At 34.5% G+C, this 27,868-nt stretch overlaps 3 protein-coding genes and 1 non-coding gene across 5 annotated transcripts in view; 3 read left to right on the top strand and 1 right to left on the bottom strand.

Moving 5' to 3' along the window:
* The window catches only part of LOC110451730 (cilia- and flagella-associated protein 43-like), a 40,747-nt gene extending 25,134 nt beyond the window's left edge, over nt 1-15,613 (top strand). For both annotated transcript variants that reach the window (XM_021499887.1, XM_021499886.1), the window contains 16 exons: nt 1,906-1,935; nt 4,878-4,969; nt 5,869-6,075; nt 6,349-6,519; nt 7,079-7,207; nt 8,159-8,278; nt 9,152-9,259; nt 9,981-10,156; nt 10,650-10,884; nt 11,626-11,738; nt 12,291-12,450; nt 12,820-12,893; nt 13,138-13,228; nt 14,094-14,174; nt 14,838-14,991; nt 15,184-15,613. In XM_021499887.1, coding sequence (XP_021355562.1) covers nt 1,906-1,935; nt 4,878-4,969; nt 5,869-6,075; nt 6,349-6,519; nt 7,079-7,207; nt 8,159-8,278; nt 9,152-9,259; nt 9,981-10,156; nt 10,650-10,884; nt 11,626-11,738; nt 12,291-12,450; nt 12,820-12,893; nt 13,138-13,228; nt 14,094-14,174; nt 14,838-14,991; nt 15,184-15,353 — 2,111 coding nt within the window. In that variant the 3' untranslated portion in view covers nt 15,354-15,613. The remainder of the gene's footprint in view (nt 1-1,905; nt 1,936-4,877; nt 4,970-5,868; nt 6,076-6,348; nt 6,520-7,078; nt 7,208-8,158; nt 8,279-9,151; nt 9,260-9,980; nt 10,157-10,649; nt 10,885-11,625; nt 11,739-12,290; nt 12,451-12,819; nt 12,894-13,137; nt 13,229-14,093; nt 14,175-14,837; nt 14,992-15,183) is intronic.
* Trnas-aga lies at nt 6,652-6,724 on the top strand. Its single transcript has one exon. It is a non-coding gene; the product is annotated as a tRNA-Ser (tRNA).
* Nucleotides 15,614-19,075: 3,462 nt separating the features above from the next.
* LOC110451729 lies at nt 19,076-25,767 on the bottom strand. Its single transcript, XM_021499885.1, has 4 exons — nt 25,518-25,767; nt 23,610-23,779; nt 22,333-22,471; nt 19,076-21,310 (listed from the first exon to the last, which is right to left on the bottom strand). Exons 1-4 carry the CDS (start codon nt 25,666-25,668, stop codon nt 20,184-20,186), a joined length of 1,587 nt encoding a protein of 528 aa, XP_021355560.1. The 5' UTR covers nt 25,669-25,767; the 3' UTR covers nt 19,076-20,183.
* Nucleotides 25,768-25,820: 53 nt separating this feature from the next.
* Nucleotides 25,821-27,868, top strand: part of LOC110451759 (lipase maturation factor 1-like) — a 9,704-nt gene continuing 7,656 nt past the window's right edge. Inside the window, exons 1-2 of the mRNA XM_021499930.1 lie at nt 25,821-26,125; nt 26,570-26,914. Coding sequence (XP_021355605.1) covers nt 25,906-26,125; nt 26,570-26,914 — 565 coding nt within the window. The 5' untranslated portion in view covers nt 25,821-25,905. The remainder of the gene's footprint in view (nt 26,126-26,569; nt 26,915-27,868) is intronic.

Genomic DNA, 27,868 nt, shown 5'->3' with positions numbered 1-27,868 from the left:
TGCTGTATACAAGATTGTCGTTTAGTGTTTTTTCTCCCCAGAATAGATTATCATTGAATTTTAATCTGTTAATTCAACAGAGCAATGAGCATGTTTAATTCACCAGCATGTATACACACTGAAAAATATTGAAATAAGAAATTCAAATCAATGCATAATAGTATTTTCCAGATAAAGTTGGAAATTAAAATTTGCAAAATCATCATTTGCCATGACGCTAGAATTATTAATTAATTACTGATACATGAAATAATAATGAGCTCCGTTGTTTGTACTTTCATTTGATAGGCCAATCATCAACAATACCACACAAAAACAAATATTTATGCCAGTTCATATTTTTTTCTTTTATTTTTTTAACATTTTATTTTACAATTTTTCCCTTTTGTTTGAAATTATGGGTTTTAACTATCATTTCCATTGTTATGCTGACAATTGAACCCTGTCTATATTCTTTGCTCTTGCTAACAAGAATGTTTTTTTCTGATATCAAATATTTTCTACTTTAAATGATTTCTGATGCATGGATGTTGACATTTGAAATCTATATTTATTATAGCTTTGAGTTTTTCCAATGGAGCATGAATCTGTTGCTTTATACTTATTATCAATCCGAGCTGAAATGTGGTTCAACCCTGCACGTTGAAAATATCTACCCAGTTTATCTGGGTTGGTTTAATTTTAAGTAATTTGAGAAGATGAAATTGGACTTTACCATTATTTGTCAGTTTCAGCAGCTACTTTATAGAAAATATCAACATTGTTACATGTGTTATCTTCATTTCAGCTGTAGAAAAAAAAAATACAAGTTATTCATATTTCAGAATTATTCACATATGCTTGCATGCCATATGGCTTCTATGTTGATAAAAATTACAAGTTAGTCACTAATTACCTGTTAATAATTTATGTTAAGGTTATATTGCTGTAAAGTGAAATTCCCAACTAAATGTAATACCTGATACATGTAATATCATATTTTGTTAACGTAATACCACAAGTTAATATCAAATTCCTGATAATATCACAATTTGTTAACGTTATACCACGGACTTAGATCTAATTCCGTAGTTATACGTACCACAAGTCAATATCAAATTCCTGATAATATCACAATTTGTTAACGTTATACCTGGGAATTAGTTCTAATTCCGTAGTTATACGTACCACAAGTTAATATCAAATTCCTGATAATATCACAATTGGTTAACGTTATACCACGGACTAAGATCTTATTCCGTAGTTATACGTACCACAAGTTAATATCAAATTCCTGATAATATCACAATATGTTAACGTAATACATGTACCATATAGTTAATATAGATTTCTTGATAATGTGACATTATGTTAACGTAATACCACAAGTTAATATCAAATTCCTGATAATATCACCTTATTTTAATGATAAACCTGTTAATATTGCATTGTGTTACTAATGCAGTATAATATTTTGTTAATGGTAGGCCTGTCAAATTTTATTATGTAATACCTGTTAATAGTATCATTAATACGTTGTTTTTTCAAAATACTGAACCATGTTCCATTTATTCTTTTCCATTTGGAAAATATTTTTACCAGGTAACACAATTTTGGCAGTTGTTCTTTAATGTTATGAAATTTCACACATTTCAAGTAATTTATTTTGTAAGTAATTAATACAGATATGTACTATGTCAGTTATTGATATATAATCAGTTACCATAATAAACTGAAATCGTTCGTTCGGTGTGAATTTGAATGATATTACAAATACTCATTCTTCAATATTAGATATATAAATAAAACAGAGAAAATCAACACATACCCTGGTATTGCACAAATATTTTAGAAAAAAAATCTTTATAGACAAAAGTTCAACTATATTCATTGTCTTAATTTGTATTGCCGTATTCTTTGTTTAAGAAAACACTCTTGATCAACCAATAAGTTTGGGTAAATTTGGTCTATTATAATGATGGACACTTTTTATTTCCTATAAAATTATGTAGAATTCACATTAACATATTCTGTTATTCTGGGTTACGGTGTCTTGATTTTTAAGGATCCCCGTACCACTGCCAGAAACTGTAACCAAGTACTGCAGACTGTTTTTACCAGCGTGGCTATAAATAGCTTTGATAAATACAGTAATTTCTGAAAAGAAAATTATGCTTTGCAGGACTTTTATGAGAAATAATAGATACAAAATAAACAAAATGTAAATCAACAACAATGTTCTGAGTGTAAAAATTCAGTGGGGCCAGATTCGAACCCTGGACTTTAGATTGTTATATTATCGCTCTAACTGATTAAGCTACCTGGGCCCGTATTCATGAAACCGTTCTCATGCTCGAGCATGGATTTTGTGCTCAAACAAACTTTCTTGTAACTTGCTTAAATCATGTGACATGGTCAGATAGTCTATCAAAAACATTTAAGATAGAATATGGCTTGCAGTCTCTTAATTCATTTAATTAGTCACAGAAACTTTTAACAAGAACTTGGGTTTGAACACAGAATTTGAGTTTGAGCACGAGAACAGTTTCATGAATACGGTCCCAGGTCAACGGAAGTGGCCTGGCCAAACTGTGCTATAGTTATTGTACATCCAAAGGAAAGTTAAGGGGACGTTACTGTATATAAAGGGAAGTTAAGGGGACGTTACTGTATATAAAGAGAAGTTAAGGGGACGTTACTGTAAATAAAGGGAAGTTAAGGGGACGTTACTGTATATAAAGGGAAGTTAAGGGGATGTCACTGTATATAAAGGGAAGTTAAGGGGACATTACTGTATATAAAGGGAAGTTAAGGGGACGTTACTGTAGATAAAGGAAAGTTAAGGGGACGTTACTGTAAATAAAGGGAAGTTAAGGGGATGTTACTGTATATAAAGGGAAGTTAAGGGGAAGTTAAGGGGACGTTACTGTCTATAAAGGGAAGTTAAGGGGACGTTAATGTATATAAAGGAAAGTTAAGGGGACGTTACTGTAAATAAAGGGAAGTTAAGGGGATGTTACTGTATATAAAGGGAAGTTAAGGGGACGTTACTGTATATAAAGGGAGGTTAAGGGGACGTTATTGTATATAAAGGGAGGTTAAGGGGACGTTACTGTATATAAAGGGAAGTTAAGTGGATGTTACTGTATATAAAGGGAAGTTAAGGGGACGTTACTGTTAATAAAGGAAAAACCACAGACGCAGTGAGACAGGGATCCTTATACAGAAGTAGTCTTTCACATGAGTATCTGTTATCCTTGGTTATGGTATCTGGACTTTTTAAGCAAATTCAGTCATTAAAATACAATCCAATATCTGAATTCATATTGTGGATTTGGAGACTTAATTGGTTCATGGCTGCAGCAACAAATCCCTACTTTTTTCTTGGACTCCTTCTTTTCAGAATTTCCAAGTATTTAAGCTGATTTAAATATGTTATTTTCAGTTATATGATGGAACCTGTAATATTCAAATTCTGAGCAAGTGGTAAACTATCTTCTGAGACGATTTTGTGATATTTTTATCATCAGAAAACGAAACGAAAAGGCTTGGTTCCAGAGTATATTTAGTCAATGCTTTTCAGTCATTGGGTATGGTGTCTTATATATAAATTTCAAAAATCTTAATTAAAATTGCTAGTAAATCTACAAATAGAATTTATTTCTGAAAATCTTAAATACATATATTCTTAATTGCTTGTTCCTTTAGAATTAATCATTTAAGACATTTTGAAATCTTTTTTTATTCCTGTTCAGATTTTAAATGATTAACCCTTTTTTCAATTATTTTACTTAATACCTTTTGATCTCTTTCATATTTCATTTTCTAAAAATGTCTTTTGTTATTAAATATTTAACATTTAAGAAGTTAAACTTTGATTCTATTTAAGATTTGTTTACATCATTAGATTCCAATTGTGTTTTTATCAGTTTATTTTCGTAACTTAAAACTTTACTCATATCCACACCTGGTTTTCATTTAAATTGAATCATTGAAATTATTTGACATTAGGATCTATTGTATTGAAATAAATATATATGTCATTAAACAATCACATAACTATTTTGTTCTGAAAAAGAACCAATAGCATTTCTGTTTGACACTTTTCAGTAAATATATTTCAAATGATTTTGATATGTGTGTAATAAACTTCATATTTAAAAAACAATGTTTTCTTTCAGAAACCACATGATCGTTTACATGTGAATAATTCCTATACTTATGTGAATGCTATATTAACTAAGATAATTCATATCTTGATATATATGTAAAGAATTTCCTTCATCAATAATGAAAAAAAAAATGTTTCAGGTTTCTTTGCTGACTTTTATTTCCTTTTGCCTGCTGCAATAGTGTTTAAAGAAATATTAAGCAAGCGCCATTAAAGTTTAAAGACATGGGCCCACTTGTATAAAACGTCTCAAAGTTAAGGAAAATCTCAAGCAATGTATTGTCTATGGGACATCTTAGACTTGAGATGTTTTATACAAGTGGGCCCTGTACTACAAGATATCTATACTTGTTTATGCAGTATCAACCCATTTTATAAATTCAACCTACTTCGTGGATTGGTCAGTAGGAATAGGATTGTTTAATTTCGGAATTTTCATTTCGATCTTTCTATTTTGATAGAAATTTCTCAGAACCAATTTGAATCCTGTCACCCCTATGCCACTTTAGTAAACTCGACCATGCATTGATCTGGATGAGTCCATTTTGGTCTGCAGTGGTGAAAGGGTTAACTTATTCATCTAAAAAGCCTGAAACTCAACCTTGTCTTTGTTTGGCCTCGTATGTTAACATTAGAATTTACCGATATTATTATTGCAAATTCGTGATCCATTAAAAATATGTCTTTTGGCAACATTAAAAATGTCTGCTTCTGTCTGTTTGACCAGGTGCCATGTTTGGCGGTGCCAATGAGCTGTTCTACAGTCAGTTTGACCTTCACACAAGGGAGCAGAAGATCACACAGATCATACTCCTAGAGGTGAGAGGTCATTGTAAAGGTCATGTGGGGTGAGAGGTTAAAAGGGGTCAAAATCATGAGACATAGAGGTCACTGTAAAGGTCATGTGATATGAGAGGTTAATAGGGGTCAAAGTCTTAAGAGACGAGAGAAAATTGTAAAGGTTATTTGAGGTGCGAGGTTAATAGGGGTCAAAGTCGTAAGAACTATGAGGTCTTGAGGTTACAGGTCCTGAGAGATGACATGTCACTAGAGGTCATGATAGAGATCTGGAGGGGTCATGAGGTTAGAGGTCATGATAGATGACATGTCACAAGAGGTCATAATAGAGATCTGGAGGGGTCTTGAGGTTAGAGGTCATGAGAGATGACATGTCACAAGAGGTCATGATAGAGATCTGGAGGGGTCATGAGGTTAGAGGACATGAGAGATGACATGTCACAAGAGGTCATGATAGAGATCTGGAGAGGTCATGAGAGGTGAGAGGTCTATAGAGGAGAAAGTCTTGAGAGAATAGGAAATGTCATGAAGGGTACAGATTTGATCATGATGGAATTTGAAGTTCAGGATATTCATAAATATACGGTTTGATCTTTCTATAAAAAGTGTTTAAATGATGTGTTTTTTTATTGGAATGTACATAGGAATTTATTTAACAGACATTCAAGACAAATTTATATCTATGTTGTGTATGCACAGTGGCAGTCAGATTCATGAGGGCTTGCTGTTGTGTTAGGGGGAAATTGAAGGAGTTTCAGAATTTCACTAGTCACTGTGAATTATTTTTTAACACTTCCATTAGGGGAACTTGAAAGATTTTCCGAAATCGTTTTACCTGTTAATATGTGGGTTTTTTGAAGAAAAATAAGACCAATGTCTTTAATAAATAATAATGGCTAACAATTGTAATTTGTTTGTAGGATGCTCTCCATAGAATCAAGCTAACCTTTAACAAGGACTTTGATGAAGTCTACCAGAGAAAACTGCAGGATATCTCCAAAATCAAGGAAAAGAACAAGAAAATAATAAAAAACATGACGGATTTGAGCATCAACGAGGAACTCATTGAACCAACCCTTAGCGTTCTGGAAAATCCGGAGAGTATTCTGACAGTTGATGAAAGCGAGGTAAGTTCTGTAAACAATTAAGTACTTTTGACTTTATTGTGTTGTACATGTATTTGTTGTACATGTATTACATATACACTATACTACATACTACAAAAGTAAAAGTCACTCTCCACGTGTTAAAGGGACAGATATATCCCTACTTCTATTTGAAATTGTCCCAGCAATCCAGCTGTTTCGGTCGTCATCCAATTATTTTCACTGGAAAAGTGGATTTTTTATATTGACGGGGTATCACTTTACATAACTTAAGTATTTGTCTTTGTTCTGCAGGTTAAAGTGGAGAAGTACCTCACACCAGCCCAGAAGAAACAAAAGGAAAAACAGGATAAATTAGCTGAAGAAAGGAGAGCGAGAGAAAAGGGAGATAATGCCCGTGAGCGTGGTCTGGATATGATGATGGGTGGAGTCCTTGAAATCAAGAAAGAAGATGAGCTGAAAAAGGTTTGTATGACATAAATACCTCCTGTCTAATCCGACACCTTGTAGAACACAATATATTAGTCAGATTGGACAGGATGTTGAAATACACAGGTTTTATGTAATGGTTTAACACTGTTACTATCGATCGTCGGCGACCAGATAGCTCAATTGGTAGAGCATCCGTCTAGAGTTCGGAGGGTCCCAGGTTCGAACCCCGGTCTGGCCGTGTTTTTTTCCTCTCCTTTTACATTTGGCACCAAACAAAATATACCCACAGAAGGTGGTATAGGGTCTCGTGTGTCTTCGGGGTTGAAGACTTTATTAGAGGAGGGAGGAATGTAGCAGAACTGGACTTGGTCCATCGTCAGCAACCTGATAGCTCTATCGGTAGAGCATCCGTCTAGAGTTCGGTGGGTCCCGGGTTCAGGTCAGACTAGACAGAATGTTGAAACACAAGTCAGACCGGAGATGATGTCATAATAGCTTAGATGCCAGATAAGACAAGATGTTGAAGATGATGATAATGTCCAAAAATGTATCAAACATGGTTATTGACAAAATGCTTACTGTATTTACATAGGACGTCCCAAAGCCTGCTTTCATGTCCCTGAAAGAGGAATCTGAGTGGACAGAAGATGAGCAAAAAGCTGCCAAGGAGTACGAGCGCAAAGTCAAAGAACTTACCGAGGAGAGAGAGAAATATCGCAAGGTAAAGTGGGTTTTTTTTTTATCTTTCTGTTCAACCTAGGAGGTTCGAGACACGACGTCCCTTAGAAGTGGAAAATTCGGTACAATTCCGATAATTACCGCCATAGTTACTGTTAGTATATGGAGTCCCCGCTAATAGCTCATCAATGAATTCCAACAGAGCAAAGACAACATGGCGGTTTCTTGTAATTAGTAGAATTTAATTGATTCAGACTTGTGTTGACTTGTTTCGACTCAAAGGTGAGCCGTCATCAGAACATTCTATTACAAGTTTTAGTTGTCTGTTTTGGTGGAAAGAAATTTGTAAAATTTACGGAAAAAACCAATTCAACAGATTGGTATCAAATGGATACTTTAAAAGATATTGAAATTGAGTTTGGACGGAAGGTCAGAGGTCACATATTTTTAACTTGTTATCATGGTGGTCAAATATGTTCTTGGCTTCCTGCTATACGAGTGCTTTGAAATTTCTTAGTATGAACCTAAAGATTATTCTACCCCTGAGTGGACTTTTCTATGACGTGAGTTCTGGTAAATTTGCAAACGTTAATGTCTACCTTTAACCTTGCATGTAGTATATTTGTGAAATGAATGACCAAAAAGCACAAGACACACTAAGGGGAAAAACACTAACCCTTTCACCCCTAGGTAACTTTAGTAGACTCTACCATACATTGATCTGGATGATTCCATTATGGTCTACAGTGGTGAAAGGGTTAAGGGGGAAAACATGACCCATATCAGATTTATTTTTTTCCAAGTTATAATTGACAGCTATATGCTTTTTATAAAAGAAAGATTTTGCCCTATAATGCCCTAAGTCTTTTCCTAAACAAATTGATCGAGATGGTTTTAACCATGCCTGTAGCCCTTTCAATTGATGCAAGCTGCCAATGTATGTGTCCAGAGGTATATTCAGCATGTGAATGGTTTGTTTGTATGTGTTGTGCAGCAACTGGAGGCGGAACTTCGCAAGATGCAGGGGGTCATCCATGACAGCATGACATTGTTCGATGAAACCCTCAACCTGTTGTTCATGAAGAAAATCAAGGTCATGATGGTTCTGTATCAGGTGAGTATTTCGTTCCCTCAAGTGAAATCTCTTTGATCATCATGACAGTACATCAGGAGGAAAAGTAATCTCGCTGTTTCCATTGCACAAGGTCTATATATATACACTGAATATTTTTTTTATCATTTTATTAATCTCAAATATAATCTAACTTGTGAAGACCCCAGAATGGAAAAGAAACTCAGATCAGCTTGCGAAAAAAGTATTTACAGTAGAACTTTCATATAAAGCCCCTCGTTTCATTTACCTCTTTGCTAATGACCCTTTTCACTAATTTCAAGGTCCCCTGGTTCCTTTTTGGCTAATATTCCTTTGTATATTTTCTTGGATATATCGCCAAAAGCACTTTCTAACACCAATATTCCACTGGACGAGTTGTAGTATAATCGGGTGGGTGGACTCGCACAGCTTAATAATTTATTATTTGTTATTACTAAGCTTTTGAGCTAATAGCGTTAATATTTGAAGTTCAACACTAATGACAACTGTTTAGATTTATAGATTCATACCTGACAAAGGCTTCTGCATGTGACAACCAGAAGTTTACAAGCCAAATTGAAGCGGGTCGGAAACACCCCCCTTGACATTTGCCCCCATATAAATCTGCCATCACATATGAAAATCAACTAAAACTATACATTTTTCCAAAGGTTAAATATCTGTAGATTTCATTCATTAAAAATATGTCAATATTTACAGATTTTAATTCCTCAAGATGCAATCTTTTGAACTGGAACGAATTTTAGGTAGGGAGTACAATCGTATGAATCACTTCCTGATTAACTGATTTAGTGGTGCGAGTCTTTGTACTGTGTGTTACACGGTTGTAATATTTGTATACTAATATTTTACCTACATTCTGTTTGTCCCCAGGAGGAGCTGAAGATTCTCCGTCTCAGGAACAACCTTCTGCTGGAGGAGGAGCTGGAGACACGCGAACGCGACCTCAACCATCTTCTGGAGCACAAGAAATCCATGAAGGTAATACACCATACACTGCTGAATTCACCAAGAGACATTTGTCCTAGTTACGTGGTTTTGTTGAAAACAAGTATGGACATCGTTGGACCAAGGTCACACGGTCACATTACTAAAAGTTGAATTTTAGAGAAAATGGCTTAAATATCAGCCATATTTCTGTCATAGCATACATTTGCCTTGAACACACCTCAAAAAAAATTAGTATAGTCATCAGCAGTCCAAGGTCAGGGTCATCTTACTAAAAATAGAATCGTATATAATATGGTCTATAAACAAGTGTTAGTATAGTCATCAGCAGTTCAAGGTCAAGGTCATGTTACTAAAAATAGAATCTTTGGGAATATTGTTTGACATCATATCACTCTGGTGCTCCCAATACTGTCGCTGATTTTAGGACAAATTTTCATTAAAATTCATAAACAAATTTGATGTTTTGAAAGATTGATTTCTAATTTGCAAAAAAATTATTTTTATTTTGCAATGGTTTCACAATCTAACCTCTTATGCTGGGAATGAAGGTGGCACCCCTAACAAGGCTGAGTTGTATACCTAAGAAAAACAATCTTATTTTAGACAGATATCGTAAAAGGACAAAAACAAATTAGGACATCACAATGTTGTTTTCTTTTCTTTCTGTCTCACTGCTCCTTTTTCAATAAAACTAATGTTACTATGAATATTAAGAAATTTTTTATTGATAATTCTCTGTATCAAACTCCAGATGATCACTGCCCAGGCTATGATGGAGTCCAAGAAGCATGTGGACGCTTTCCGGGAACAGTACGACATCCTCCTGGCTGAGGACAAGGTCATGGACAGGTCGTTCAAACGGGAATTCCACGATGTGACGGCACTGCAGCAAGACCAGCTCTACAGACTGTTCCGTAAACGTCCGAAGTATGTGGGAGGGGGGGGGGAAATCTCATACTATGACTTTCATTGGTGTCGGTGAAGATTTTTTGTCTTTTTTTTTTTTTAATCTGATAGGATTAAATCATTTATATGGAATATTGCAAGAAAACTCTGCTTAGAAGTTTATTGGTAATGCAGTGAAACCAGACTTGACCAACACCAAAAGTGACAATTCATTTGGTCGTAAATGATATTTTGCTTGAAAAGTCACATTCACTGTGTAAAACCATGTAAAACACAATTTTTTATTCTTTGAAGTACGAATTTAAAGATGAAATGATCAGTGGCCATTACTTTCAGAAAATGAAATGAAAGTTTTTCTAGTTTTTGTATAAAATCCCTTTCAGTCTGCATAAAGTTAACAAAATAAATTGTCAACTTCATTAAAAAAGAATGTTTTTATAAATGAACGGCCAAATTTTAAGAGACTAAAATTTCTCGTCTTCAAATACAAGACTTATTTGGTATTAAATTCAAGGGTTCCACGTCTGAAGGGATTTGATGCCCCAGCACCATCCTCCATGGATCATTCCGTTCCAAATCCGTTTGCGGATCGTCCATCCACAGCTAGCTTCAACACCCGTGCCAAGAATCAGTTGGAAAACTCCATCAATGATCTAGATAAAGACATCAATGCCCCAGAGGGTATCGAACCCCACATCTGGCAGCGACTGTGTAAATACCGCAGGGAAAAGATAGAAAATGATGTAATGGTATGTGTCATGTGAATGGTTAGCCTAACATTGAAAAGAGATAAAAAAAACACTACAGTACTTAATTACATGTATGAAGATTATATTCATTAAATGAACAGTTAAACAGTATATATTGTCTGTCTTTTACACATTCATCCCTGAAGACAGATTTGAACTCTTCCAATTCAAAGGTTGGAATAGTTCATTATGAAATTTTAGGGGTGAATGAGTTAAATGTACTTCAACTACAGTATTTATCCAGCTATAAGCCCATGTCTGTTAATAAGCCCCCTCATATATATCGCAGTTCAGTAGAAATGTTAACAAATGCAATTTCTTTGTCCTGTGATTAGCCTATCCCCTGTGCTTATCTGTGGTAAAATTACTATCAAGACAAATTTTCAATTGTATCTTCTCAAAAAAAATAAACGTGAAAATACATACCTCACAAAATATAGGTTTTTAACATTATTGCTCAGTCCTTTTTCCAAAGCTTTTTAAAAATATCCTCAAGATATCTATGAAGATTTCAGAACTTCAAGGAAAACCTGTTGTTACCTATTCACTCCTAGAGTCACATTTGAACCTTACCAAATAAAAAATTGGACAAGTCCATTTTAAACATGTAGGGGTGAATGAGTTAAAATATATACATGTAACATATATATATATCAAACATGTGGGAAAAAAATTATATACCAGGTAGTGAAAGTAGAACAGAATTTATTTGACCTTAAGAATATAAAAATTATTTTACAGACGAAAGAAAAAGCTCTGGTACTGGCAGAGATGGAAGCATTCCTTCGAAAGAGACAAGACGAAGATGAACAAATAAAAAACGATATAGATGGCATTTATGACACCCTCAACAAGTGAGTTAATTAATTGTGAAAAGTTAATTCTTCAAAAGTTAACAATAAATGTAATTATGAGTGAGTGCCTGTCAGAGCATTATAATTTCAAATAATTGGACAAATGCAGCTTCATTTTATCTTTACCAAATACAAAATGATAATGCTTTCCTGCCCGCTGATGTAAATAAGCAGAGGTAAAATATTGTTCTACTATCAAAATTGTTCAGATACGTATTCCGTCTTTGCGTATTGCAGAGTTATCTTCTCTTGGGAGCAGGTATTGATTGTTACGTCACATATTTGTGAGAGTAACGTCATCAATTTTTGAGAAAACAACGTAATTTTTTCACACAAACCAATGACGTAACAATCAACACCTGCTCACAAGAGAAGATAACTCTGCAATACGCAAAGACGGAATACCGAGTACATTGAATGCATTGGTAAACCCAGAAACAATTAATTGACTTCTTGTAAATGTCAATACAAAGGAATTGTCATCACATACATTTGTTGGCATTTCATTTTGGACACGGTTAATGAGAATGTTTATAAATTTAATGTTACTAGACTGAAGGACGACCGACAGCGATTTAATCTGAACCTGGAAGTACAGCTGATGTTGAAACAGGGACAGGTGGAAGTGGATACTAGTACCTTCATCCACGACTACAAGGACAGCGCCCTCATCCACAGGAGCGTGGTCGAGGAGCTCAACAGTAATATTAAGGTAAGTTGTCTCCCCATTAAATAATTAATGTAGCTAGTCTTTTTCCGTTCCCAGAAATGATGTGTTCCAATTGTCAATATGGGTTTCCCCTTACCTGACAATCATTTTTCTTTCATCAAGATATGTTGTCCATTCCCACAGGATTTATTAAATGTTTGGTTATCTCCCTTTTGAGCACAATTGTCTCCCCTTCCGTATTGTTGGTTGTAATCGTACAAAGTTTTCTCAAAGTAATAAAGATTAAACATTTCAACACAGGTATTTAATTGCAAAAATACTGTTCATTTCATGATCATGAAAGCTGTCTGTCCTTTGTGAAAATTTAGATTGTCCATCAAATATGAATAACTTGTAATTCTATATTTTCAGCAATTGGGAGAAAGCAAAATTGCCAGCATGGTGGAAAGTAAAGACTTCAGGAAAGGAATTATACAACTGGAGTGGTATGTTTCACTCGTGTTATATCATCTTGAAAAACGTCCTTAAATTTATCAATTTTTAGTTTTTATTATGAAAGAAAGTAAAATTCAAAAATATATAAAAAAAAAAGTACTATCAACAATTTTTTCTCATCCTATCCTGCTGAGTGAATCATATTTTGAATTGTGAAAATTATTATTATAAAAATGCAAAATAAAAAAATCAATTTACAACTAAGATGTATTTTTTCTGCATTTATTTTTAAAGGGAACACAAGAAAATGATTATGCAAATGGAAGATTTCCAAAACAGAATGAAAGATATTCAATATATGAAAGTCACAAGAGAAATACAATTGGTAAGTATATTCTGTAAATACAATAGAAAATTTTGGTGGCCTGTTCTGTAAATACAATAGAAAATATTGGTGGCCTGTTCTGTAAATACAATAGAAAATTTTGGTGGCCTGTTCTGTAAAAGTTGACATTTCCATGCATGGAATTCTCAAGTTTAGATTCTTCTTTTTCAGATTTTTATGGAATATTGGAGATGTTTGCATTAACTATGCTGCTGAAATATCGAGTTCATAATGTATTGATATTGACATCACGTGCTGAACTAAAACATTCCGAAATAAAAAGTTTACTGTCTTCTATAAGTCAACAATATAGATAATTACAATAAGCCATTTAATGGATATACAGTCAAATATTTTTGCCATCCCATAGTTGATTGCTATGACTTTTAACCCATTCACCCCTAAAGTCACATTTGGACCTTACCAAATCAAAGTCTGGGCAAGTCCAGTTTCAAAGTGCGGGAGTGAATGAGTTACATCAAATATCCTCTTAACGGTTTTCCTACTAGTACATCTACCAGTCTAGATCTTTTTTGCTAATTAAACAAAAAAATGTTGAAATCTTAACTCATTGTATCTATATTGCCTTTATAAAAGCATTTTGTAAAATGCCTACCAAGCCAAAAGGTTTAAGGCTTAAAGCAGATTATTTTCTATTTACCTTATTTCATCATTTTTTTCATGGTTCCAAAAAAAATAAGATTTATTTAACAGTGCCAAGTAACTGGTTATGAGTTTAAGATGTTGAGGTCAGTATTTGAATGTTATTATCAACCAAGTGTTTGGTATACTTTGTCCAAGATATCAAATGGATTAAAATACAAATGTATATGATTTGATAATTTTTGTCTATGTTCTGTTTCAGTATTTGTCCAATTCAGACTATGATGGAAGGAAACAGGAAGAGATTGGAAAACTGGAACAGACTATACTGACACAGCTGAGGGTAAGACTGTCGGAAATTATGATAACTTAAACCAGAGACGTGTAATATATACGTCTCTGCTTCAACCAATGTTATGCACCATATTTATTTATCTGGAATATGAAATTCCTGATTTTTTTTTTTGGCTCTAAGACAACAGATATTCATGATGCATTTACTTTGATTATCATTAATTAGTCGATTGAGATTTCCCGAACACAAACCAGAGTTTAATCATTCTTGCCAACTCTCCCTATTTTAGAGGGAGACTCCCAATTTTGAACCTTAAAATTGAGCATTTTCAACCAGAAAATCTGGTAAACCATTCCTATATTCTAAGATCTGATGATTTCACTTGAAATAATAGTTCAAAATATGACATTTTAAAATCTTATTTTGTCCCTAAATGTATTCACACATTTTGTTAATGATATTAATATTGGGCTCACGTTATCTCCCCGATGGAAATTTTAAAAAAAATGGCAATTATGATTAATCATGGTAAGCTAGTAGAAAAGGGTAAACTCCCAGAGTCGGCAACTTCTTGTTGTCAAACCTTCAATTCAGATCTCAAATCATAGCATGATCCTTGATATTATTATAGCTTGACGTCATGTACATAAAAGTTTAAAGTCGGCATGATTCTTTTTAAATAAATTAATCAATAATGGTATTTACCTGTAGCATCATGAGAGGAAGGTAGCGGCGAAAAAACAACAGTTACGAGAACTCGGACGGAGCCACAAATCGAAGGATGATCAAAATCGGTATATGGACAATGATCTTACGGAGCTGCATGTCACTGTCAATGAGAGACGCCATATTGACGATGTCAACGGTGAGTCCCATTTCCTTTATATTTTGGTTCTGTTCGTCGTGAAAAAAATTAATTTTTTGATATTATGAAATTTCTTTAAAATATTCATTTATTAAGTACTTTTGGATATTTCAAATAAAATTTACGATGTCACAACCATGGAAAGAAGAATAATATTTTTTAACAAGCAATACCCCATCCCATTTCTTACAGCTGATCGTAGATCAGACTTTGGCCGTGAAAGGCGTTACCAGGAGATTGTACAGCGGAGGAAGCTCGTCGACCTGGCAAAAGCACAGGCGCAGGAGGTAGCTGTGTTACGCGCAGAAGTGGAACGGCTACGTATGAGAACATTCCCCGCCCTCGTACAAGTGGAACACTAAAGGACGATGGATGTATAACGAACATTCCCCGCCCTCGTACAAGTGGAACACTAAAGGACGATGGATGTATAACAAACAGAACACTGTACTGCTTCTAACAGTCAAAAATTGTGATATCTGTATAAGACAGAAGTGGAATTTACTTGTGCTGTTTTTGACAGTAAAAACTTGTGATATGTGTATAAAAATATGACATAAATGAAGTGTAAATCGTTAAAATGCCTTTGCAGTTTTCAGAAATATTAAAGAAAATCGAAAAAGATGGAAAAATCATTTTTTTCAAAATTGGATCAGTGTAATTTTTCTAATTTTTGTTCGAAATATTATATTATTTAAACTTGTTGTGTCTTTCAAATACTGTGATAATGCTTGTGATACTCCCTGGGAAACGGGTGTGTAAAAAATCATAAAACAAAATGCTATACTGAAATAAAACTGCACACAATCACAAATTCATTGAGTAGGGTGATGTGAAAATATTTCAACTTTCAGACAAAATAAATCTAAATTAAACAGAAAATGGTGTTGAAACAATGGAACCTGTGAAAAAGACCATGTTGTATAATTAACAAAAAATTGGTCCCTGAAGTCAAGTATATTATTTAAAATTTCTGAAAAACACTTGACATGAAAGGTATGAGAATAAAATTGAAAGAAGGTTGAACTTTGATAACTTTCGCAGTTATTTACAATATTTTCATACCTGCCTGTATTCTTTTAAAGTATGGGACATGTAAATTTTTGAACAATTTTTTAATGGACGGAGTCTCTCGTCCATATAGTGTGTCTTTAGACAGGTTTTGTTGTAAACAATGTCATTCAGTAGCTAGACAATACATACCAGTCTCGTATGGTTGATTACAATGTCTGAAAGCACAGGAATGGGATTCAGTATAGAAAAATATTTCTGTTATGATTATTATCACGACCAAGGATGACATTTTGAATGGGCTACATTTTTCTGATGATTTTTACATATGACAATGTGTATGTACATTGTATGTATTTATTTTTCATAATTTGAACTATAGATTATGACTTATTATAAAATGATATGATAACAAAACTGATTTCTGTGTTTTGCTTTATACATATGATCCTGGCTGCTTTCTAGCTTCGTGCAGGGGGGAATTTCCCTATAGCTCATTGGTAGAGCAATGGACTGGGAACGTAGTATTTGCTGGTTCGATTCCCGATGGAAGCACACTTCTCTCTTTCCATTTGAAAATGGTGTCTGTAGCCCTCCCTGTGGTGGCGGGGAGAGAGAACCTGGGTTGAAGAAGTATTCAGGAGCAAAAACATTTTAACTCATTCACCCCTGAAGACACATTTGAACTCTTCCAATTCAAAGGTTGGAATAGTTCATTATGAAATTTCAGGGTTGAATGAGTTAAATAATGAAAGTAGTAATGCAGATTTTAAATGTACATATATAATGGTCACCTAGTTTAGGGCTGGAGAGAATTTCTCTTAGCTCAATTGATAAAGAAGCTGATGGGGAAGCAGAAATTTGCTGATGGGGATATTTATTTTCCTGTTACACATACACATGTAAAACCATGTCAAACAAAATTTTCATCCCATGGATTCACAAAAACAATTCAAAACACCAGTTAGACTATTTGAGTTCATAAAAAACAGACAACCATGAACAGTATATGATAGTACATGTATCTAGCAATTACCAAATATATTTATTTGTTTGAAAGTGATTTTAGTACATTATAATACCTACCAGGTACTAGTGATGAATATTTCAAAAAGAATGTTTTTTTATGTTCCGTTATTTTACAAATGTAATCTGCAATCTATGTTTAAAAATTGATCTTGATTGACATTGACCTTTGACAGAATGACCAAAACAAGTATGGGTATACATGTGCTACAACAACAACAACAAATTAGTTGTAGACGAGATTAGAATCAATCTTGTAAATTCCTTGCACAAGTCAACTTCTGATGGAATTAAATGAAAAAAATGTGTCTTTTTCTAACAAAGTACTACAATCTCGTTAAGTTTGATGAAGATGAGATTACAAATAGAGAAGGCAAAGAGCAGAAGTCATCAATGGATAAGAGGGAAAGAATTGACCTTTTATGTAATAATAATTAATAATAATAATTCAAGGTTCTTATATACCGCTGTATCACAACCTAGTACTTAGGTCGTCTCAAAGTGGTTTACAAATTATTATCTGTGGTTATCGGGCCTTTGCAACCAGCCATTATCTTTCTCAACTCCCTGGGGAGCATACATCCGGTGCTGCCATTTCGGCACTCACAGCTAGCATTCAACAATTCTAGCACTGCCCAACCACGTTTCATTTACAGATGAGTAGACTGGAACAAGCGGAGTAAAGCATCTTGCTCAAAGATACAACACAGTGCCGTGACGTTACTCAAACCCGCAACCCTTCGATCACGAGCCCATTATCCTACCATGCCTCCAATGTGTTGACCTTTGATAGAATTATACATTTTAGTAACTAATAACCTCAAGGTGAAGTTTGGTGATAATGAGTTCAGATATTTTTGGAAGTTTATGAAGTTGAAACCATTAGTGGAATCAACTCGAAACAGTAAATTTATTTATAATCATCAAGTGCTTGATCGACGGAACCCTCCTAACTTACAAAATCTTGGACTTGAGCAAGACTCCTAGTATACTGTAATACTAAAGTTCCTATAGATTTATTTAATTCCAATATTCTTTCAAGGAGGTTGGGACCAATCCATTAAAGTAAGCACCTGTGATCAAAAACTGAACAAAAGTGTCTCATTATGACAGAAAACTTGTTTAAAAAAAACACAAAATACAACAAATGAACCCAGATTTTTCGATTAAATATTGGATTTTAATTTGAAATATAGAATATACAAAAAAACATTGTATTACTATTCAAATGCCTGTTTTCATATTCTAAACTAGATGGCAGTGAGGAGAAAAAGTTAGCGGTAAGAATAGTGTATATGATGAACTTAGATACACATTGCTAAAGTAATTTTAACAATCACTAATGTTCATTTAAATGTATTTACATCTAACAGTGAACAAAATAAATTTAACTACGGGTAATAATATTTAATTATTTATTCACACAAATTTATAAATAATTTATTATTGTATGGAGAAGTTTTTTCATGATCTTGCAACCAAATATGTGTCTGGAATTGAAAATACAAGATCAGAAGCACCTAAATAATTAATATTTTCAACACATTTTGTTAAAAGAAAAGAGGGAATCCTGTATACTTATACTTAAATGGCAGTTAAAGTAAGCAAAGTACAATGTACTACTTATGAATTTTAAAAATTAACAAAACAGACTTTTTGTTCGTAAGATGGCTGTATGCAAATTATTCCAACATGTTAGAATGTAATCTACCTGTACAGTGAAAGGTTCTTGTTTTTATTGGCCAATCTTTGACAGGACTTACTGTGGTGCTGCAAAGTATGTCCATAAATCAGTCTAGTCTTTAAACACATCCTACTTGTAAATAAGGTAGTATTTTATGAAGCTTTAAGCACTTATATATCATGACTAACTTGCCAGTCATACAGGCATTACGTCTACATCAATGTTCAAATGTCAAACCACTACGAAAATGCCGAGATCATTAAAAATAAATACTTTTCGTTTTGAAATTTGTCTAAATTTGTTGTTTTTTTAAATCCATACAAATGTTCATGTACACATGTATAATTTATAAAATCATATTTTGACAGGGCACCTAAAAAAATAGACTACATTTGAATTCAAACAAAATTCTACATTACAACATCCAAAATCTAGCTGTTTGGTCTGTGGAAATAACACATATTTTAGTTACATAAACTGAAAATGTTATTATAAATTTGGAATTACATCAGGTAGAAAAAGGAAATGGTGATTGTTAAAAGACATTTACAATAAACATTAGAAAGATTTATTAATATAATATTTAAGGCACTCAAACAAAGGGGAGACAACCATCCACCTCCACATATGTAAAATATTGATCAGAGGTGAAATGTGAGGACTGTTTTCACATCTTGGTCCATATAAAAAATGCATGTGTCCTTCCTGTTGGTAAATGAACTAAATATGTTTCAAAAACGGGCAATAACCCTGTAAAATATATTTTGATCAAAATGCCTCATATATATTTACAAATACATTTATAATGGTGGTTAACTCTACCAAATTTTAAGGAAATCAGATGGAACAGAGGGACAACATTTTTTGACAACAGGATATTTGTAATGTTCAAATTCCAAAAAGGGCAGTAACTCCTGACTGACAGATATGTAATATATTCTGTCAAAATAGTCAGAGATATAATTTAGCATGCATGTACAGGTATCTAGAGTAAAAATAAAATATAATATACATGATTAAGAGATATTTATTTTATAAATATATCACAGATAGGCAATAACTTATTTATTCAAACTTCACATTTTCAAATATACATGTATCCTAGTATCCTAGAGAAGTGCTTGCTTTCTGGATGAAAACCTGTTACATTTCATTCATTGGTAGGAATAATTTGAAATCATATATAACGTTTACAAACCATAAGTAAAATATAGGCATGTTTTTATCCTTAATCTAAAATGATAATGGTATTCAAAAGAAACAGAAAATTTAAAATTGTGTGAACTCTAACAATCAACAACACTGAATAACAAAATGGACGATCAAACCATATTGGGTACGATGCCATGATTACGTTATCGCCTTATCAAAAGGTTATACGTTCCTGTTTTTTTCACAACCAAGAAATCAGGTCTGCTACATGGAAAAAGGTATTTACTACAACAAATACAGTAGTTTGTGTGGCCTTAAATCAAACCCAAACCAGGTTCACGTCAAGATTATGTTTCTTGACGAAAGACTTGCAGCTCTGAAAGTCTGAATTGTGAATCCCCCAGCAGTTGTCAAGTTTCATTTCCTTCAGGCCGTTGTCTGTGAAAAGTAGACTTTCAATACCTTCACACGTGACACAGTTACATTCTGACAGTTGTAACACTTCCAGGTTTGTGAAAGAATGTTCTTCAATCGCTTTTGAAATAATGGAATCGTTAAGTTCCGCACACTTTGTGAGCTTCAAGCACCTCAAAGCACTGGCATTTTCAAGAACAAATGATAAAGGGGAGGCCTCTTCATCTGGATCCACTTCCTCATCTTCGGACAGATGGTAAATAAATTCCTCCAGTTTCCTAAAAAATTGCCCATCCTCACTCACAGAATCATCCAGGGGGGCAAGTCTGGCTTGGAAGAGGTCAATCCTTTTGATGTTTGGGCAAAGGACACCTACGGACCGATTATCTACAACTGCAAATCCATGCAGTTCAAGGGAAATAATTTTGTTGCCCTGCTTCTCCAAAACTGGCTTTATTCCTGTGTCGTAATGAAGAAGTCCGTCGTCACGGCAGTCTTCACAAAGATTGATTGAAAGTTTAGAGAGGTTTGCCAAGTTTTTCAAAGGAAGAAGATGGCTGCCATTGCTGACATTGGTCAGCGTTACCGTGGTGACGTCGGGGCACGTCAAAACAGTTGCATTAAGACATTGTACATTTTCAGGGCTGTAATGATACAAATCACAGTTCAATGTACGAATTTTCAAACTTTGAACACTTAATTCTCCAGATGTATCCAGTTTTTCTTGTAAGTCATTTTCAGAGCCATTTTGAAGGGCAAGGTCACTAAATGAGCAGGCAGTTTCGCTGTGTGTTAAATTGTCAATGGTTTCTGTCATATGGTCAAAAATAAAATCTGTAAGGATATGAGATCTCTCTTTGAGAAAATCAGCAACATGTTCTTGAGGCAACATTAACAGGTAAAAGTCCACACATCGGAGCTTTGAACAAGGAAGCGATCCTATTGGTTGGTTAGGTTCCAATAACAGAGGCTGAAGAGTTCGGATCTGTGTACACGCCACATCTAGTGTCAACAAATCTTTGCAGTTTTTGGCTGAAATTAAAGCAGTCAATATATTTATAAAGTTTAATGAAAGTTCATAAAACAAGAGACCTTATCAAAATTAATTAAATGATATGATTATATATATATATATCTTCAAGGCAACATCAAATCAATTTGTAAATTCTAGTTTACAAAATGGGCAAGAGGGCCTGCAGCACTCACCTCGACCATTATTGTATAAAAGCTACAAGGTAAGCATACATTGTAGTTGTTTGCAGACTACATGTAGATGAACTTATAATATTTAACAATTTCTGTAACCTTTCATTGGCAAGTTGGTCAAGGTTATTTTTTTTATCAAAAACGTAAGATGTCAAACATGACTTTTAATTTTTGATTTTCTTTTAAGAATTTTAGAACCGAAGCTTTTAATAATAATAATAATAATAATATGAGGTTCTTATATACCGCTTTATCACAACCTAGTTTGTATATCGTCTCAAAGCGTTTCACAAATTATTATCCGTGGTTATAGGGCCTTTGCAACCAGCCAATATCTTTCTCAACTCCCTGGGGAGCATACAGCTGGTGCTGCCCTTTCGGCACTCACAGCTAGCATTCAACAATTCTATCTTTGCCCAACCACATACTCATTTACAGCTGAGTAGACTGGAACAAGCGAAGTAAAGTATCTTGCTCAGAGATACAACACATATTTGACCATGGCAACCTTAAAAGAAAGTGTAAGTCATTTAAATGACCTTTTCAGCACTGAATCCAAGGTACCTACTGGTCAATTATCATAGCCCTGGACCTTATGGAATATTTAGAAGATGAATTTCAAAGCACTTTACATACATTTTGAGAAATTGTTGACCTTTGACCCTTGCAAGCCATTAAAATCGACCTTTCACTTCAATAAAATGATTAAAATAATAGTTTAGATGTTAGAAGTACATCTTTGAATATTTTACTAAATTTCACAAATTTTGACTCTTTGACTGATAATGCATAAAGCTAAATGTGAAATACCAGAAAAATTTATTGAAAATAAAAACACGAAATCTTACCAATAGCTGCTAAAACCTGGTTGTCACTTTTAGTACTCGCTAGATTCAAATGTTGCAGTTTCTTCAAATATGTAACCATGGTAACGAGACTCTTGTTTGCCAAACCAGAGCAGTGTTTCAGGCATAGTCTTGTCAAATTCTGTAAATATAGTAATTTAGAGTATTAAAAAACATTTCATGTTAAAATCTTTCAGACACTGTGTTCAATAGAATTTCTGCATTATATTTAATGACTTAATGATAAATGTCTGGTACAGGATTTCATATCCTCTCCTCAGACTCAAATCATTAGGGTTGCAACGATATATCGTGTGAAGATATATTGCGATATTTTGAATATGGTACGATACACAATAGTTTTTGGGAGGTTACGATACACATGTACCATATTTTCGAAAGATGTGAAATGTGTGAAACTTTTAAGTCATGTCCATTTTGGACCAAGTCTATTTCCAGTTGTAATATTGCCATTAAGAATTTGCAGCATATCTTTTCTCTTTGTGATATGTATCATATCGTCATGTTAATGTATCGTTGCAGCCCTACAAATCACAATAGTTGCTATAATATTTATTTTTTAATTGTAACCACACAACAATTCATAATTAGCTTTGAAGTTATAGAATAAATCAAATGTTTTCCCAGTGTTTATCCAGTTAATTTTTGAACAGTTTTATTTTTTAGCATATACATAAAACATGTTTTTGCTAATTATATGATAATGAGATACTTTACATGCAGGTAATTACACAGTTGTAGTTGAAACTTAATCTTTTTATAAACTAATAATCAATATCATGTAGATATTTAACTATTTTTCCTCTGTTAATAATACAACTACTATAATTTACTTAGTTACTTCCCCTGATTTTGATTTTAAAAAAGATTGAATAATATTTCCTGCACATTGTTGTGCACACACAAACACACACATACTTTGTACATTAATCATATTCTTTAAATTTATATGAACAAAATAAGATTAAGTCCCTTCATCAATAACAGTGTATCTGGTGGTCGGATGGTGTAGTGGATAGCACTCTTGCCTTTCACACCAAGGCGGCCGGGGTTCAATTCCCCGATCGGAAGTGAAAAGGTATGGGGTCACCTGCCCAACCATGTGAGTTTTTACTGGTTACTCTGGTTTTCTCTCACAGTAAGACCCATGCCCGCTGACATCCGGGCTAACAAGAGTGATTAATATAAGTTGAGCTAACTTCATTCATACTTGTTGTAAAACAAATAAAGTTTATATTTAATAACAGTATATTACTTACATTGCAGCGGATGCCTATAGTCTCGGCAATGCTGTTTTGCCTGATGCTGGTGTTGGCCTTCGACAGATCTAGTTGGTTCAGATGGTTGCTAAACAACAGCTGCAGATATTTTGGGTTAAAGAGCTTGTTTTCCACCAGAACATCAATTACTTTCTGTATAAGCTCGCTTGCTGAAAAATATCAAATGAACATCATGGAATGACAATCTCCATCAAATGAAAAAAAAATCACATCCTATGAAATAATGCGATAATAATAAAATATATAATAATAAGAAATAAAAATTAAAACAAAAAAAATTCCCAACAAAGCACTTGAATCAAATCTACCTTTCCTTCAATTCAGTATGATTTTTAACAATGGGAAATAACTGCAGCTGACAGCATGCTAATCAAAGGTATCAACGGGAATATCCCCGAAAGCAAACAGTACAAAGGAGAAAAAAGAACTGATAAAAACCCCAAGTGTTACATTCAAAGAAGTTAGATCCATTTTGTTCTCTACGGCAAATCCAGAAAAAAACCTCAACAGAGGTTGTACCACATTAGTTGCCTCATATAATTATACATTATGTTATAATGACAAATTTTAGGTATTGTGGTTTTGTAGAGGCGCATCTTTGACACAATGATCTTTTTGACCTTGAAAATGGGTCAAGGTCATTTGAAGGAATAAGATTTCTTTACAGATCACAGCAAGCTACTGACCAGATATCATGACTTTAGAAAAAAAGTTGATGACTGGCAAAACATGGCACCATTGCATAAACTCTCCTGTTACACATGTGATTGGGATACGAAGCCAGGGCAGGCGGAGAAAACTTTTGATCTGGTGCTATGTCACACAAGTGTAAACTCTCATTGAGCATAGGGTGTTACAGCTATCCTAATGGGCACTCCGCAAATGTTAGCACAAAAGAAAATCATCACGGCAGCCATATACCAATATGACTGGTATATTGTTTAAGGTGCTGATCTAATGGACCGCATAAACATATCTTGTCCATACGGTGAAAGCTGTTTGACTGGACCTCTGTAGTCTTTACTTTAACTGCCAATTTTTCTTTTTAAAGTTAATTTATTTCAAAGGTATTTATTTAAAGTTTGATACCATTTGATGCTTTAAAATAATAAAAGGCAAAGAAAAAGTGTAATTGCAGGAAAAGAAGAATGCACAGCAAGACAGGGATTCAAACCTGTGACCTCCAAACTCAAAACAGTTAAGTTCTGCTACATTCCTTTGACCCTCCCTTTGCCCCAAAATACATCACTCTTTCCAACCAAGATTCAGGTATCCCCTTGACAAGCATACACTCAGCACTTGAAACAGAGGTTGATCACAGACGCCACTGTAACAGGAGATGGAAAAATGCACTGCCAGACATGGATTCGAACCCAGGACCTCCTAACTCTGGATGGACGCTCTACCTGCTAGCCACGAGTAATCACTGATCAACCAAGTCTAGTTCTGCTATATTACTGTAGTGTAATAGGAGAAAGACAAATGCAGCGGCCAGACTGGGATTCGAACCAGGGATTCTCTCAACTCTTAACAGACACTCTACCAATGGAGCCACTAGGTTTTCGGCGTTCGACCCAGTCCGATTCTGTTACATTCAGCATCAGGAAAAAATTACCATATACCGGTTGACCCGTGAATAAGCTCTTGCTTGGGAATAGGTCATCATTAATCACTGTACATCTCACATCCTAAGAAATAACTTATAGAATTTATCACGAGTATTTATTTGGTCAAATACGGTAACAGAGTTTCAATGTGAGCGTATTGCACAACATATAGGATGACAGGTGAAATCACATTGCCTTATCGATTGATTAGAAATAAAATGTAACATTTCAGATATTTCATAATAAAATGTATTCCGTTCATTTCAATATTTGTGCTTACAAATATGATCAAAAGGGCCAATGACATGCAAAAGACGGCTGGTGTTCCCAAATTGTTCCTCAAACGGCCGGTACCAGTATTTCTCCATAGACTTACAAATCCTCGTCAAACATAACCTTTCGAGTCGAAGTGCATTCCGTTTTCGTGGCATGGCAAATATAAATGAGATTCCGATAAATAAATTTGTCAAAATAAGCTTCTTAACGAAACTTTCAAGAACTGAAGTAGGGAAAACAATCTCTTCCTTTCCCTAATTCCGGATTGTTAGTTCCGGTTTACCTATTTTAATTTTAGATCATGTATGCCAAGTTTGGAAAATGTTTGTAATCAAAGCAGTTTTTACAAGGACGAATAAGTATCGAAGACTTCCTGTCGATGGACAACAACAATGGCGGAGGACAGCGATGCCGCCTCATCAACAGGAAGGGTGCGCCGACGCAAAGCTCGGGAATCTGGAACCGATAAAGATGATCACGTTAACGAAAATGTTGATACACAGTCCAACAATATAGATAAAACATTATTAGATACGCTTGATTGCAAATTAGAACATGGCACATACTGGCTTACCAGGATACTGTTGTTGCGATTTCTCGGGTTTATATATTGTAAGTGTATGATGCATACGATGATACGTTTTAGTTTTGTCTGAGGTCGTAGTAATTCCAGATATTCATAAATTCCTGTAATCTGATTGGATAACCCAGATAATAAAACGATTCATATATATATCGAGAGTAATACAAGATGTTTAAAAACAGATTATATCATAATATTTTGTTGGTGATTTTTTTTAATAAAATACACTAATACAACTGTACTAGTTTTTGCTCTAGATGCTATAATAAAATCATTCGACTTCTTGACACTTTATATGCCGAGTGTCTAATCTTTGTGCTAAAACACAGCGGAAATGTAGTTCCTTCACATGTATTATAGATCGCGAAATAATAATCTTTTTAAATTTAATTTCCTTTTTTTAGTCGAAATCAGGAAGATCTATTAAATATATATCAAGGTGTCAAGGAATTAAATTGATATTTCTGTTGTAGTTGTAGCTTTTCTTGTGGCTTTAAACCAAAACAAACAACTCATTGGCAAAAATGGATTGATTCCTGCTGCCAATTTCCTGAAAAAAGTTGAAGCAGCATCAGGTGGGATAAACCTGAATTCCTTCAGCTATGTACCAAGTGTTGTGTGGCTGGTGGATTACCATAGCAACCTGGACAGTTTCCTTGACTATGTTGCCTACCTTGGGATGATCTTATCCATGATTCTCATCATCAATGGTGGAGCGAACTGGTTCATCATGCTGTCGCTCTGGATACTCTACCATTCCTTAGTCAATGTTGGCACAACTTGGTACGTAGAAAATGGCAGAGAAGGTGTTGGCCCCTGTCAGTTTCAAATAGGCTACAAGCTCTCCATATAAAAACATACTATGACCTCCCACTTCTAACTAGGTTACCTCCCCTGATGAAATGCTGTGACCTCCCACTTCTAACTAGGTTACCTCCCCTGATGAAATGCTGTGACCTCCCACTGCTAACTAGGTTATGTCCCCTGATGAAATGCTGTGACTTCCCACTTCTAACCTGATAACCTCCCCTGATGAAATGTTGTGACCCTCTAATATTTAAATACAAGATTACTGCCCAGAATGAGGATGCATTGATCCACATGTATCATTAAAGTNAGGTTACCTCCCCTGATGAAATGCTGTGACTTCCCACTTCTAACTAGGTTACATCCCCTGATGAAATGCTGTGACTCCCCACTTCTAACTAGGTTAGGGGGCCTGATGAAATGCTGTGACCACCCACTTCTAACTAGGTTAGGGGGCCTGATGAAATGCTGTGACTTCCCACTTCTAACTAGGTTATGTCCCCTGATGAAATGCTTTGACTTCCCACTTCTAACTTGATTACCTCCCCTGATGAAATGCTATGACTTCCCACTTCTAACTAGGTTACATCCCCTGATGAAATGCTGTGACTTCCCACTTCTAACTTGATTACCTCCCCTGATGAAATGCTATGACTTCCCACTTCTAACTTGGTTACATCCCCTGATGAAATGCTCTGACTTCCCACCTCTAACTTGATTACCTCCCCTGATAAAATGCTGTGACCTCCTACTTCTAACTAGGTTATGTCCCCTGATGAAATGCTGTGACTTCCCACTTCTAACTTGATTACCTCCCCTGATGAAATACAGTGACCACCCACTTCTAACTAGGTTATGTCCCCTGATGAAATGCTGTGACCTCCCACTCCTAATTAGGTTATGTCCCCTGATGAAATGCTGTGACTTCCCACTTCTAACTTGATTACCTCCCCTGATGAAATGCT

This window comes from Mizuhopecten yessoensis, unplaced genomic scaffold, assembly GCF_002113885.1.
Source record: "Mizuhopecten yessoensis strain PY_sf001 unplaced genomic scaffold, ASM211388v2 scaffold6169, whole genome shotgun sequence".
NCBI classification, from domain to species: domain Eukaryota; kingdom Metazoa; phylum Mollusca; class Bivalvia; order Pectinida; family Pectinidae; genus Mizuhopecten; species Mizuhopecten yessoensis.
Note: the sequence above shows the minus strand (reverse complement) of the source record. Positions and strands in the feature narration are given on the sequence as shown.